At 43.6% G+C, this 15318-nt stretch overlaps 1 protein-coding gene across 21 annotated transcripts in view; it reads left to right on the top strand.

The window, feature by feature from the left end:
• The first annotated feature begins 4316 nt into the window (after window positions 1-4316).
• DLG1 (discs large MAGUK scaffold protein 1) overlaps window positions 4317-15318 on the top strand; it is a 247776-nt gene continuing 236774 nt past the window's right edge. For 14 of the 21 annotated variants that reach the window (XM_075861730.1, XM_075861729.1, XM_075861740.1 and 11 more), the window contains exons 1-2: window positions 4318-4877; window positions 14058-14189. In XM_075861730.1, coding sequence (XP_075717845.1) covers window positions 4859-4877; window positions 14058-14189 — 151 coding nt within the window. In that variant the 5' untranslated portion in view covers window positions 4318-4858. Of the gene's footprint in view, window positions 4878-14057; window positions 14190-15318 lie in introns of all 21 variants that reach the window. The other 7 variants (XM_075861717.1, XM_075861714.1, XM_075861712.1 and 4 more) reach the window with 1 other exon arrangement.

Genomic DNA, 15318 nt, shown 5'->3' with positions numbered 1-15318 from the left:
CTGGATTATCTCAGCTACTTTCGAGCTACATACTTCTCGTATAGACTTGCGCATTGACTGTGACTTGGCCAGCTGCCTCTGCGCTACAGTGGAGTGGCCTAGTGGGTCCACATACTCCTAGATCGTGACAACTGGTAATAAAAGATCTATTGATCCTGTAAAATTGCAAGCCTTAAAAACTTCTGATAAGTTGGATGCATTGGGACATAGTATATGTGTCACGAAGCGGGTTAGTGGCAGCTGGCCAAACAACAGGGAACCCCAGTACTACAATGTCCCGCACAATGGTACCTGGGTAGTCCAGACGGTGGCCGCAGCTCTGGCACTGATGGAGATGGGTGGCTGATGAAAGCCGAGTAATGACCATCTTTGAGGGTAGGGGGGTAGGTGGCAAACTCTATTTTGAACCCCTGTGAAATTGAGGTCAGGATCCACTAGTTGTTTGTTTTGTTTCGCCATTGGTCTGTGAACCTTGAGATCCTGCCCCCCACTCTCATGGCGTCATTGTCGATTTTGAGTTTGTTTTTGATTGAACAGAATATTCTGGCCCCTAGCCCCTTTGGGGTTGCTCCATGTGCCCGATTTCCCTTTCCCTCTATAATTTTGTTGTGTGTTCCAAAAGGGCCGAAAGGGCTGTCTTTTTTGGATAATTTTAGGCTCTGGAAGGCTTTTCTTATCAGCCGCTTTTTCTATCATCGTATCCAGCTCTGGCCCAAATTGGTATTCACCCTGAAAAGGAATTCTGCAGAGGTTGGTTTTTGAGAGGGAATCTCACTTCCACATTTTTAGCCATAAAGCTCTTCTAGTTGTGTTAGATAAAACACCTGCTCTCAAAGCTATTTTTATAGATTCAGTGGAAAAATCAGCCAGGAAGCCAGATGCCATAGAAAGAAGAGGGATGGAGGCAATAATATCCTCTCTAGCTCTGCCCTCACGTAGGTGAGACTCTAGCTGGTTAAGCCATCTATGCATAGATCTTGCCACGTATGTGGCACTAATGTTGGCTTGCAGAAGTGCAGTGGGGTTTACCAGGATTTGGATTGAGCAAGCTATCTGCTTTGCGATCTAAGGGATTCTTCAATTGTGAAGAGCCCTCAAAGGGCAGCAATACTTTTTTTCCCCACTTTGGCCACCTGAACATCAACTTTGGGAACTTCAATCCATTTAAATTGGTTCTCATCCAAGGGAAAACGGTCACAAATTTCCGCTGGAAGAGAAACTTGTTTCTCAGGATATTTTCATTAATCTAGGATTAATCCTAGTAGGTATTCATGTACTGGAAAAACCTGTCTCTTTTTTACATGTAGCCTTGCAAACATCTCGTCCTGCACCGAATGAGCTTCCTGGATCTCCCCTACCCCATAGTACTCCTAACAGCATTAAGCAGTTCATCCATTTGGTCTGATGAAAAGTAGTACTTTTGTTCTCCCATAGATGTAGACATACAAGGCAGCTGTCCATCCTTTAACATCTCTGACATAGAAGGAAGTTAACTACCCCCTCTGGAAGTTAACTACCTTTTTTTTTAGATGGGAGGGGGTTCGGTAGGTATATAGGGCTTTGCCTCGGGACTCCAGCACTTCTGCCAACGTCACAGTCCATATATGGACAGTGACTTCGGCAGCAGTACTGGACTCCCTGAGCAGAGCATCAGCTAATGCTCTGCCCGGGGACTCCAACCCTGCTCCCGACGTCACTGTCCATTTATGGTCAGTGACTTCAGGGATTTCCTATCGCTGGAGTCCATGAGCAGAGCATCATCAGTTCAAACCTCGTGAATTGTTCCTCATGTGACTGAGGGACTCCAGCACTTCTGCCCACGTCACTGTCCATATATGGACAGTGACGTCGGCAGCAGTACTGGAGTTGCTGATCAAAGTATCAGCGGTTGCTCTGCCCGGGGACTCCAGTACTGCTGCTGACATCACTGTCCATATATGGACAGTGACGTGGGCAGAAGTGCTGTACTCCCCGGGCAGAGCATCAGTTGATGCTCTGCTTAGGAATACCAGCGATAGGAAACCCCTGAATTGACCAAATATGGACGTCGGGAGGAGGGCTGGAGTAGCGAGCAAAGCGCTAGCTGACCCTCAGCTCGGGACTCAAGCAATAGGCAATGTGACAGCGTCTTGCGGTCATGTTCACAAACAGCAAATGAAGCAAGAGCTCAGTCACGTGGGGCCGTGTCGGAGTGTCATTATTATTAGAAAGCTCCAGCACTTCCGGAGGTTCACAATTCACGAGGTTTGAACGGCACCATTTAGTACAGAATTTATTTTAGTAAGTTACTTTGATTCACATAAAATATATTATTGCAATGCAATTTTTGGTCCCCGGATAACCCCTTTTGTTGCGTTATTTCATGGTGTTTTTGGTGGTATTTTTTAAGAAAAAAAAGCATGTGTTGCAAAGAGGAATCTTTGCATTTTTTAATCACATTATATTTAAAAAACGCCACCTTAAAAAAACGCAGGTAGTAAAACACTGCAAAAAATAACATAATAAACGCATGTATCATTAACCCCTTAATACCGAAGGTATTTTAAACCTTAATGACGAGCAATTTTTTACGTTTTTCCATCATCGCATTCAAAGATCTATAACTTTTTTATTTTTGCGTCGACATAGTTGTATAAGGACTTTTTTTTGCGGGACAAGTTGTATTATATAATAGCACCATTTTGGGGTACATATAATTTATTGATTAACTTTTTAATAACTTTTTTAGTGGGGTGCTGGAAAAGAAACAGAAATTTTGCCATTTCTTTTGCGTCTTAATTTTACGCCGTTTACCGTGTGGTATAAATAACATAACAACTTTATTCAGCGGGTCGTTACGATTGCGGCAATACCAAATTTATATGGATTTTTTATGTTTTCCTATTTTTACACAGTAAAAACATATTTTTTTTTTTTATTATTTGCTTTTGTTTCGCCATATTTTAAGAGCTATAACTTTTTTATTTTTTGACCGATGCAGCTATATGAGGTTTTTTTTTTACGTGACGACTTGTAGTTTTTATTGGTACCATTTTGGAGTAGCTGCGACGGTTTGATCACTTTTTATCAAATTCTTTTGAAGGCAGGATGACCAGAAAACAGCAATTCTGGCGTGGTTTTTATTATATTTTTTACGGAGTTCACCGTGCGGGTTAATGTAATTGTTTTATAGTTGGGTTCATTACAAACGCAGTGATACCAACTATGAGTAACTTTTTACTTTTTTTCATAATAAATTATTTTGTAAGGGGAAAATTGTTTTTTTTTTTTTTTACTTGGGACATTTATTTATTTCAAACTTTATTTAACTTTTTTTTTAGCCCCACTATGGGACTTTACTGTGCAGACTTTTGATCGCTATTATAATACACTGTAATACTTCTGTATTGCAGTGTATTATTGCCGTTCAGTGTAAAACTGACAGGCACCTGTTAGGTCATGTCTCTGGCAAAGCCGAACAGGCAATCACTAAAGGCAGACCTGGGGGCCTTTGTTAGGTCCCCAGGCTGCCATAGAACCCATCGGCACCCCGCGATGCACGCGGGGATGCCAGCGGGATGAGAGAGGCAGCTCCCTCCCTCTAAAACCACTCAGATGCGGTGCTCACTATTGAGCGCCGCATCTGAGGGGTTAAATATGATCGGAGAACGCTGCTAGTGGTCTCCGATTGTTGCCCTGAAGCCCGAGGCTGTTACTAACAGCCCGGGCTTCAGCAGGACCCCGCACGATGCGGGGAAAGTTCTTCTAAAGTGTCTACGTGAAAAGGCGGCGCTTCAGAAGAACTACCCTGAACGGCCGACATAAAAACACTATACACCAGTCGTTAAGGAGTTAAAGAAAAAACTTGAGTTAATTGGTATATGGTTTTTTTGGGGGGAAAATAAATGCCACACAAAAAGTGTGTGTTTCTTATAAATCCTAAGTAGAATAATCTTAAAAGTGAAGCTGAGTCGCTCCTAGAGGAAGGCTGTGTTCTGAACCAGTGATCAGTAGAAGTCATCCCTCTCGATTTAGGTCACAAGCCAGTGTAATGAGTTTATGTAGTTGCCGCTTTAAAAAGGTGTGAAGTCGGACCCACCAGGTCAACTTTACCGCTTTAAGAGACTCCGCGCTCCTAATCTTTCCTCTTTCGCCAAGGTAGAAGCAGGCGAAGCCGCCCGGCGTAGCTCACTCCTGATTGGTGGAGACAGGACTAGGTCTGAAGGGGAAGGTCACGTGGTTTGCTATAGCCAGCTCCGGGGCGCCATTTTGGAGTAAAGTTTGGGTTTCGGAACGGTGGGAGAGAAAGAGGAGGGAGGTGGAAGTGGAGAAGGAGGTAGTGGGGGCGGGGGCGCTGATAGAGAGAAATACGAGTAGAAGAAGAAGTGGAGGGAAAGGAAATTCATAAGGGAAAAAGGAGAAAAGGCGTTTATGAAAAATAACTTTTTTGTTTTGTACCTCGGCTGCAGCCTAAATCTATCAAGACCCGCGGAGGATACAGGAACTTGTTTTCGCCACCCCTTTACCAACAACTTTATGTCCCATTTCAGATTTCTCCACCCACACTGGATTGAGAGGCACTGAACGCAGCCGGAGCTCTTCTCACATTACTTGTCCTGGAAATACTGGAGTTGGGAACCTCCCTTTTAGAGTGCTTGGAACAGTCTCGGGAGAGGCATCCCGCATAGCGCAGGACTTTCCCACTGCTTCACTGTGGGGGGGTTAAAGAAAGCTCTCGGTCTCCTCCTGCTCGGGGAGGTGGGACACTTTTTGCAAGCCAGACATTATTTCGTGGAGACTCCAGCTGAGGGGTACGGGGGTTGGCGAGGTCATCCTCCTGGAAGCCTGTTGGTGTGTGTGTGTGTCAGGGGGTGGCACCATGCCTGTCAGGAAGCAAGGTGTGTGTCTTCTTGTGTCACGTTACTTGTTGTCTTAGCGTGTAGACATTTCAGTGTTATGTGTATATTACTGGGGGGCTGGGTTACAGTAGATGGCATTCAACTTTTATTGTCTACTTTTATGTGCTGCCTAATTGTCGGGCGGTTATAAATTTATGTAGGGAGGGATGGCACGCATATTGTGGGCGAACCCTGGTTATAACCGGGCTGCTAGTGCCAGCCTTGTACTGCTGTGGAAAGTGGCCCTGCTATGTGGCGTGACCAGGATTGCTGCTCAGGATTGTCCTGTGGCTTTCAGCCTTCTCTACACGATCCACAGACTCTCCACGTCGATTCTAGGCTGTGACTGGTAACTTTCCAGCACTCCTCTCCCTGTCATGTAGTGTGAATGAGACACCTTGTGTGGCTTGCAAGTATCTGCTTCCCTGCTCACAAAGAAGCAACGTTTTTTAGTCTAGTGTTCTGATTGGTTGAAAGTTTAGGCATTTGTTTTTATGATGAGCCTCTTGTAAGCTCCATGCAACAGAATTGTATCTGATTTGTGAGGCACAGGGTCAAAAGGCGGAAATATGTTTTGTTGCATGTTTTATTTTTGTAGTTCTTGTAAAGTTGCGTCAGTTTTTATATTGCAGTGATGTTGTGACATATCAGGCCATTCCTACAATGGCTTATCCAACACTTGTACTCAGCAGCAACTTGCTGTATATCCAATGGAATATTTCTGTGTTCTATATGTAGAGATAAACGCGCCTGGTGTTCTTTACCTGCCTGTCAGTGGAGGAGACGTTAGTCCCAAAACGTAATTGTTTAACAGATGCATCATATGACCTCCAGGATACATAGGCGCTAGGATTACCTTTTGGCATAGATGACTTTGATCTTGCACCCTTTCTTAGGCTTTGTTCACGTCATGATCGGCTTATACATCTGACATATACTAGAAAAAGTATACAAACTTGGGCCCCGTTCACATTGCGTTATTGCCGCCTTTCGGAGGTATACGTTGAGCGGTTTTCCAACATATATACCTCTGACAGAAGGATGCAACATATTTCCCCTGTATAGGCATACAGTCCTGACCCCCTCTCGCCCCCCAGGCGGAGCGCTACCTGATTCCGACCCTGGTGACGTCTGTCCGTATATGGTTCCCGGGCAGAGCGCTTACTGATTCAGTCACCGGCTGCTATTTCATCTCCCCTCAGGAAATTATGTATATACTGGCATCTGTCACCCATAGTCCCATGTTAAAAAAATAAATGTATGTAAGGACACACTTTTGGCCTGTCGGGCTAATGGATCCCTAATATGGACACATTAATTATGCACGTTGGGAGTGTTCCGGATATAGACGATATACATAGGGGAGAAATGTGATCTGAAGGGGGTGTTGGCCTGTAATGTTTCTATTAACAGAACCCTGTATATGAAGGTTAAACGCCTTAAAATACACATATTTTCATCCCATTTTTTTGTAGTATACTTCTATGGCCCAAACTTAATCAGAGATTTAGAAATGATGTCGCAATGTCCACCATTATTTTGTTAGGTTTAATCGGGGCCTAGTAAAGTATTCAATCTAGAACATCTCATTTGCTAAATACGATCTAACTTGCAAATTTTGTATTGTACATTGTTGCTTAAAATACTGGATTGTCAAATATTTAGTGTACGAACACACAGCGTAAACACTGCGGATTTTCCGCAACTGATTCATTGCTGAAAATCCGCAGCGTATTACAGTAGAAGCAGCGCGGGCGAGACTTCCACACAGCGGAAAAAAGCGCACCTATATTGACCTGCGTGCGGTTTCCTCAACCGCCGCATGTCAATTAATGCTGCGGAATCACCGCTCTTCTGTTGCGGATTTTCCCCATTGAATTCAATGGGGTGCTTAAACCCGCAACAAAGTTGTGTGTGTTACGACTTTTGCAGTGGAATCGCAACAATTCCGCCTCAAAAACCGCAAGTAAGGAAAAAAACAAATTTCGTACTTACCCAGAGTTCCCTGCTCCTTTTACAGTCCCGCCTCCTGGGATGACGTTTCATCCCATGTTGATCAAAATCTGTGGCACGCTGCAAGTTCTTCTGGGTGCTTTGGGTAGGGTTCCCACCCCGTAAATATTAAAGAGGTAAACTCAAGCAATCCTTAGGTTAATTTGCAAAAAAGTGGTTTTATTTAGAATAAGGCAATAAATAATAACGTTTCGGCCACAATTCGGCCTTTGTCAAACACTATTGCCGCTGGTCAATAGAAAATAATGTTGGTATATGACGCTAATTGTATAAGGTACCTTATACAATTAGCGTCATATACCAACATTATTTTCTATTGACCAAGGCCGAATTGTGGCTGAAGCGTTATTTATTGCCTTATTCTAAATAAAACCACTTTTTTGCAAATTAACCTAAGGAGTGCTTGAGTTTACCTCTTTAAAGAGGCTCTGTCACCAGATTTTGCAACCCCTATCTGCTATTGCTGCAGATCGGCGCTGCAATGTAGATTACAGTAACGTTTTTATTTTTAAAAAACGAGCATTTTTGGCCAAGTTATGACCATTTTTGTATTTATGCAAATGAGGCTTGCAAAAGTACAACTGGGCGTGTTGAAAAGTAAAAGTACAACTGGGCGTGTATTATGTGCGTACATCGGGGCGTTTTTACTTCTTTTACTAGCTGGGCGTTAGGAATGGGAGTGTATGATGCTGACGAATCAGCATCATCCACTTCTCTTCGTTACCACCCAGCTTCTGGCAGTGCAGACACACAGCGTGTTCTCGAGAGATCACGCTGTGACATCACTCACTTCCTGCCCCAGGTCCTGCATCGTGTCAGACGAGCGAGGACACATCGGCACCAGAGGCTACAGTTGATTCTGCAGCAGCATCGGCGTTTGCAGGTAAGTAGCTACACGCCCAGTTGTACTTTTACTTTTCAACACGCCCAGTTGTACTTTTGCAAGCCTCATTTGAATAAATACAAAAATGGTCATAACTTGGCCAAAAATGCTTGTTTTTTAAAAATAAAAACGTTACTGTAATCTACATTGCAGCGCCTATCTGCTGCAATAGCAGATAGGGGTTGCAAAATCTGGTGACAGAGCCTCTTTAAGTTTCATCCCATGTGACCGCTGCAGCGGTCACGTGAACTGCAATGTTATCCCAGGAGGCGGGACTGCATGCAGAGAAGAGTGAGGAGATAAGTAAGAACGTTTTTCTTGTTCTTTCGGTGCTGCGTTACGCAGCGGAAATTCTGCCGTAAAAACGCACCTCATTTTGGTGCGATTTTTCTTGGATGGAATTCCCTGCAGTGTTTCTGGGCGGATACACTGCGCAGCTTGACACATCGTATCCGCCCTGAATATGTTGTGTGTGTTTTTGTACCCTAAGAATGCTCTTTAACCCCTTAACGGCGAGCGACTGATATGTTCATTACAAGCGGGTGCTAATTCCTGCATCGTCACAGCTATATACGTCACTGATTTCGTGGGTACTGCCACTGTTCCCCCTGAGATAGCGGCAGGAGCATAGCTGTTATACACAGCCAGGCTCCTGCTGTAATTGGAGAGAACTCTAATTCCGGCAGTTGCGGTCAATAGCGGGGCGCCAATGGGTAACCATGGCAGCCGGGGGCCTAATCAAGGCCCCCCCGCTCTGCCATCAGTAACTGTCTATTAGGCCATTGAAGAGGGATGACCTAATAGATTGCCTGTCAGTTTTAGGGCTTGTCCATATGTAACTAAATTGCAGCGTATTTCTATCCGGAATTGCGGATGGAAAATACGCAGCTGAATACAGTGGCAGCTAAGTGGGTGGGATTTAACAAATGTCATCCACATTCTGCTGACAAATTCAGTCCAAAAATTCACTTCCAGTGCATAATTTTAGTTCCGCAGCATGTACATTATTTCTGCGGAAGGTGGGCTGATGTACTGCGTAATTTACTGCGGAAACGCTGCAGAATTTCTTACAGGGGTGGAAATGACCTCACAGGTAGGAAAAAATAATTACCATCACACAGCCCTTGGGGAGGAAAAAAAGCAAAAAATCGGCACTATTTTCTGCAGTAAAAACCGCATGAAATGGTGCAGATTTTCTGCAGTGTATTGGTTTCTTGTTGATGCGGAAATGCTGTGGAAATTTTCTGCAGCAAATCCGTTACATGTGGACGAGCCCTTAGTTCTTTCTCCCACAAACGTTGAATACGTCCGTGTGATGGCCCTTAAAACAACGGCCGTCACACGAACGCATGTATTTCAATGGGGCCGTTCACACAAGGCTGCTGTTTCAACGGACCGTGTGAAAAATAGAACATGTCCTATTATCTTATGTTTTCACGGATCCCTTCATAGACTCGTTCTATTGGGATCTGTGAAAATCGACTGTTTTTCACGTCCGAGTTTCCCCACGTTCGTGTGAATAAGCCCTTAGGGTGTGTTCACATCAGCGTCTGGGTTCCGTCAGACCTTACCGTCGAATGAACCCATCAACAGAAAGGCAAACGGAAACCATAGCTTCCGTTTGCATTACCATTGATTTCAATGGTAATGCTTTGGTTGCAAATGGTTTTCGTTTGTCTCCATTCTGTAAGGTTTCCATGTTTTTTGGTGGAATCAATAGCGCAGTCGACTACGGTTTTGATTTCGCCCAAAAACTGCAGCTGTACAGAATGGAGACAAATGGGAACCATTAGCAACGGAAGCATTACCATTTAAATCAATGGTAATGAAAACGGAAACTATGGTTTCCGTTTGCCTTTCCGTTGATGGGTACGTCCGACGGAAAGGTCTTACGGACCCCGGACGCTGATGTGAACAGGCAATAATGCTTTGACATACTTAGGCTACATTCAGACGAGCGTGTACGATATGCGCGCGTAAAAAAAACGCAATGTTTTTTCATACATTTCGTGTGCGTTGTGTATTTGCATCAGTGTGCTTTGCGTGAGGCATACGTTTTTCACGTTAATGCAAGCACTTTTTTTTTTTTTTTAAAACTTCCCTGTTTTTCTATGTATTGATGTGTGAAACACGGACATCACACCGATGACGTCCGTGTGCTGTATGTGGTTTTCACGCACCCATAGACTTCAATGGACGACTAGGTGCACAAAACGGCACCATTATAGGACATGCAGTGAGTTTCACGTAACGGACATTCGCTGTGTGAAAACTCACGCATGTCTGAATAGTCCCATTGAAATGAATGGGTACGTGTGCTGTGAGTTATTTCAATGCACAGCCTATGGATGAATATTACGCTCGTCTGAATGAGCCCTTAGTATACCAAGGCATTATATCTACGATCATAAGATTGCATTGTGGAGTCCCCTAGTGGGACTAGAAAAATAAATAAATTAAAAAACCGTTAAATAAAGTTTATTAAAGAAAAAATAGGTGAAAAGTAAAAATCCACCTTTTTTCCCCCCATAAAAAGTGGTTCTATTTAGTAAATGTAAAAAAAAATACTCCTATGTGGCTTGGCCGAATTCGTAATGACTCGAAAAATAAAGCTTAGACCGTAATTAAACTGCCGGGTGAACGGCGTACAAAAAAAAGCAAAATACAATGGCAACATTTATTTTTTTTTCTTCATTGGGCCCCCACCCAGAAAAAAATAATCAAATAAGTTAATTAATAAGTCCCATGTACCCCAAAACAGTAGCAATGAAAACGACACCTTGTCCTGCAAAAAACAAGGCCACATGGACAGAAAAATAAGTTACGGCTCTTGTGGAATGCGCCGATGCAAAAAAAAAAATCCAATTGTTTTAAAAGGGTTTTTATTGTGCAGACGTAGTAAAACATAAAAAAACCTATACATATTTGGTATCTTAAGTAATCGTACTGGCCCATAGAATAAAGGTAATGTTATTTACGCCACAAAGTTAGGGATGTAAATTTAAAATTCGAAAAGCAATGCTGGAATGGCTGTTTTTCTCAATTCCCTCTTAAAAAGTTAATATATTATATGCACGCAAAAATGGGGCAATTAAAAAATACAGCTCATCCTACAAAAAACAAGCCCTTATAAAAAAAAAAAAATATGACTCTTGGAATACGATGGTGAAAAAACATAAAAATGTCAGATAATGAAGGCCAAAATCGGCTTGGGCGTTAAAAGAATAATTACGTGTGCATAGGTTGTCTCCTGAGCTATATGAATAGTTTATACCAGAGCAGGGGCGTGTTTTTTTTGTTGTATTTTTTGCAAAACTGTCCGCTAAGGCTGTGTTTGAGCATATCTGAGTTATAAACTTGGATGTGTTTTACTAGGTGGATCCTGTGTGTTAGAGACACGCAGGACCCGCTCTTGGTCAAGCCGTCCGTTCAGCTAAACTGACGGATTTGGCTGAGAGAGAACGATACAACTTCATGTATACAGGATATATATACACACTCTTATCGAAAGAAGTAAAAAAAACAAAGTCATTGATAACACAAAACAAATTTATTTAAAAAAAAGATTATTGTGGGAAGTAACAGCATTCTGCTATAATTTGACCCCTGTTTATATAACGCGGTTTGGATGTATTAGGCTGAATTCACACGACAGTGAAAAACGGCCGTGTGACGGATGTGGTGTGGTTTTTTTTGTGTTTTTTTTTTTAATGGCCGTTTTCAGAACAATGAAGTTCTATAGGTGTATTCATGCGGCCGTTTTTTTTTAATGGCCCGTAAATACTGGCTGTCACAAAATAGGACTTGCTATTTTTGTCAGTTTTTACGGCCAGGCGGCTTCCATAGAACTCAATGGATCTGTTTTTACTTACCGTTTTCAGGAATCAATCTTTGTAATGGGCGGTAAAACTAGATCCTGGCCGAGGACTACCTGGACACAGCACTACTTTGAGCGTTGATCCCGGGAAGCCCTTGACATTACTGTCCATATATAGACAGTGTTGTCGCGCTTTCAACAATGGAGTCCCCGGCCAGAGCATCGCAAGATCTCTGGCCGTGGACTCCTATGTTGGGAAAGCCCTTGATGTCACTGTCCATATAGGGACAGTGACGTCAGTGGTTCCCCCATGTAGATCGTGCCACTGTAGCTCGCTGTATGAGGGGAATCACCGGCGGCCAGATCGCGCTCTGGCGGGGGATTCCGCTCCTGGAGAAGCCCCCGGCGTCACTATCCATATATGGACAGTGACGTCAGGGGCCACTCCTGGAGCAGAATCCCTGGCCAGAGCGCTACCGACGCTCTGGCAGGGGATTCTGCTCTTACAGGAAGCCCCTGACGTCACTGTCCATATATGGACAGAGACATCAGGGGCTCCGTCTATGAGTGGAATTCCCCGCCAGAAGGTTTCCGCTCCTACAGGGGGGCTGCTATCTACAGGGAGGCTGCTATCTACAGGTTTTTGTCACTTTATATGTGGGCACTGCGGCACTATCTACAATGGGCACTGGCACTTTATATGTGGGCACGGTGGTGCTATGTGGGCACTCTGTTGGCACTAGCTATAGTGGCCACTGTGGCACTATGTGGAGGCTGACCCTGCGGCACTATCTACATGGGAACTGGTGTTTTCAGGGGGGGGTGGGACAAAAAAAAAAACCTGACAAAAATTTTTTTTTTTTTTTTTTTTTTTAAACCGCCATTAAAAACAGACAAAAATTTGGAGACCTACTGATGCAAAATGGCCATGAAAAACTGACCGTTGATCAGTTTTTTTTTTTTATGGCCATTTTTTTTCCCGGTCGTGTGAATGTAGCCAACTGTTTGAAAAATGTGACACCTTCCATTACTGAAGTGGTCACAAGGAGCCACAGGTATTTTTTAAAGGTACGGTATCTTTTTAAACCCACATCCATAGCCAATACATGTGCACGATAATAGCATAGAGATACTTATGTAATGTATTCCAATGGCATTGCACATTTACGTGCCATGTCAGCCACAATATCACAATCACTAAGGATCCAACAGTGTTGGATCTTTTTGTGACACATCAAACCAATTAAAGAGGCTCTGTCACCAGATTTTGCAGCCCCTATCTGCTATTGCAGCAGATCGGCGCTGCAATGTAGATTACAGTAACATTTTTATTTTTAAAAAACGAGCATTTTTGGCCAAGTTATGACCATTTTCGTATTTATGCAAATGAGGCTTGCAAAAGTACAACTGGGCGTGTTAAAAAATAAAAGTACAACTGGGCGTGTATTATGTGCGTACATCGGGGCGTGTTTACTACTTTTACTAGCTGGGCGTTCTGACGAGAAGTATCATCCACTTCTCTTCAGAACACCCAGCTTCTGGCAGTGCAGATCTGTGACGTCACTCAGAGATCCTGCATCGTGTCGGCACCAGAGGCTACAGTTGATTCTGCAGCAGCATCAGCATTTGTAGGTAAGTAGCTACATCGACTTACCTGCTAACGCCGATGCTGCTGCAGAATCATCTGTAGCCTCTGGTGTCGATGTGTCCTCGCTCGTCTGACACGATGCAGGACCTGTGAGTGACGTCACAGCGTGATCTCTCGAGAACACGGCTGTGTCTGCACTGCCAGAAGCTGGGCGTTGTGAAGAGAAGTGGATGATACTTCTCATCAGAACGCCCAGCTAGTAAAAGTAGTAAACACGCCCCGATGTACGCACATAATACACGCCCAGTTGTACTTTTACTTTTCAACACGCCCAGTTGGACTTTTGCAAGCCTCATTTGCATAAATACGAAAATGGTCATAACTTGGCCAAAAATGCTCGTTTTTTAAAAATAAAAACGTTACTGTAATCTACATTGCAGCGCCGATCTGCTGCAATAGCAGATAGGGGTTGCAATACCCTCCCCCTACTTACTACTAGCTTGGGTAGCGTATCGCATGCAAGTTTGTGCTACAATCCATCATAAGATCGCATTAGAGCACATCATGTGGGATATGTCGCTGCGGAGCCCCATCCTTAGGGCTGGTTTGCACAGGGTGTCTTGCGCTTTATTTTACTGCAGAGGTCAGCAGCCTATTAAGTTGCCATCTATACTTTGTGTTTTCAGCTCTTTTGCAGTGGAGGAAAAAAATTAAAATCCGTTCACGCAGGGAAGGCAGTAGTGGTACAGTTAAACACAAAATTGTGTATATGTAGATGTGTGAACTGATTTAATTTTTTTTCCTCCACTATAATAATTTCTGATAATATTGAAATATCATCTGTAATCTAAATCCGTGTTTTGTCCTGCATTTGTGTAGATACTCAGCGTGCACTGGACCTCTTGGAGGAATATCGCACCAAACTCAACCAAACTGAGGATAAACAACTCAGGAAGTCTATCGAGCGGGTCATCAACATCTTTCAGAGCAACCTTTTCCAAGCTTTAATAGGTAGGTACTTTTTGGGTGCCATAGAAATACAAGCAAGCATTTGCCTATATAGACCTGTACATATGTGATCTAATAGTGGTATTAAACTACCTCAAATAAAAGAAAGTGATCTGTTTGGGTGAACATGGCTTCATGCAGCGGTGCATTTAACATTTAAAATCACTCCCTTTACCAGATATTCTCTAATTTTGCTCTGTTAACCCTACCTCGACAGTCCCGGCCACTCTGATGTTTTGCTGCGGAATGTGATGACTTGTCGTCCATAAAATGGTCATGTGACTATGGTTACTATTTACATGTTTTCTCGTTGAACAAAACCCTTGTAAGGCTATGTTCACACGGGGTATTTTGCCGAGTTTTTTGACGCGGAAACCGCGTTGCAAAACTCGGCAAAAACGGCCCGAGAACGCCTCCCATTGATTTCAATGGGAGGCGTCGGCGTCTTTTTCCCGCGAGCAGTAAAACTGCCTCGCGGGAAAAAGAAGCGACATGCCCTATCTTCGGGCGCTTCCGCCTCTGACCTCCCATTGACTTCAATGGGAGGCAGGAGAAAGCGTATATCTCGCTGTTTTATGCCCGCGGCGCTCAATGGCCGCGGGCGAAAAACGGTGCGAAAATCGGCGTGCAGGGAGAGGAATATCTGCCTCAAAGTTCCAAACGGAATTTTGAGGCAGATATTCCTCCCCCAAAATACTCTGTGTGAACATAGCCTAACCGAGCTGGTTAACGTCAGGACAGGACTTCTGCCTCTAGTGGTAAACCCAATAGTTGACAGCAAGCAGGGCTCTTGAAAATGGTGCGGAATTAAAATGCCATGTATAGTAGAAAGTTTGAGCCCGTACGCCAACTGCTCAGCTTTCCAACAAAAGCCGATCAGAAACTAAGCTGCTCGTCTGCTTTTTCGTTTTAGTGATTGATGGGGGTCTCAGTGCTCGGACCTCCACCCATCAAAACTTCTGACATGTCACTATGACATGTCAGAAGTTTTTTTGAAAGTTTTTAGTTACCTTTTAAAGAGGATGTCAGCTTTCCTGGCGTGGCTTTTACTAAATTTTTGCATTAATCCTAAAATAACAATTTTGGAGCATATTTTCTTAGAATTCTTCACGATGCTAATCCTCTTGGAAAT

This window comes from Rhinoderma darwinii, chromosome 4 (assembly GCF_050947455.1).
Source record: "Rhinoderma darwinii isolate aRhiDar2 chromosome 4, aRhiDar2.hap1, whole genome shotgun sequence".
Lineage (NCBI taxonomy): Eukaryota > Metazoa > Chordata > Amphibia > Anura > Rhinodermatidae > Rhinoderma > Rhinoderma darwinii.
This window is presented reverse-complemented; position numbering and strand designations above follow the sequence as displayed.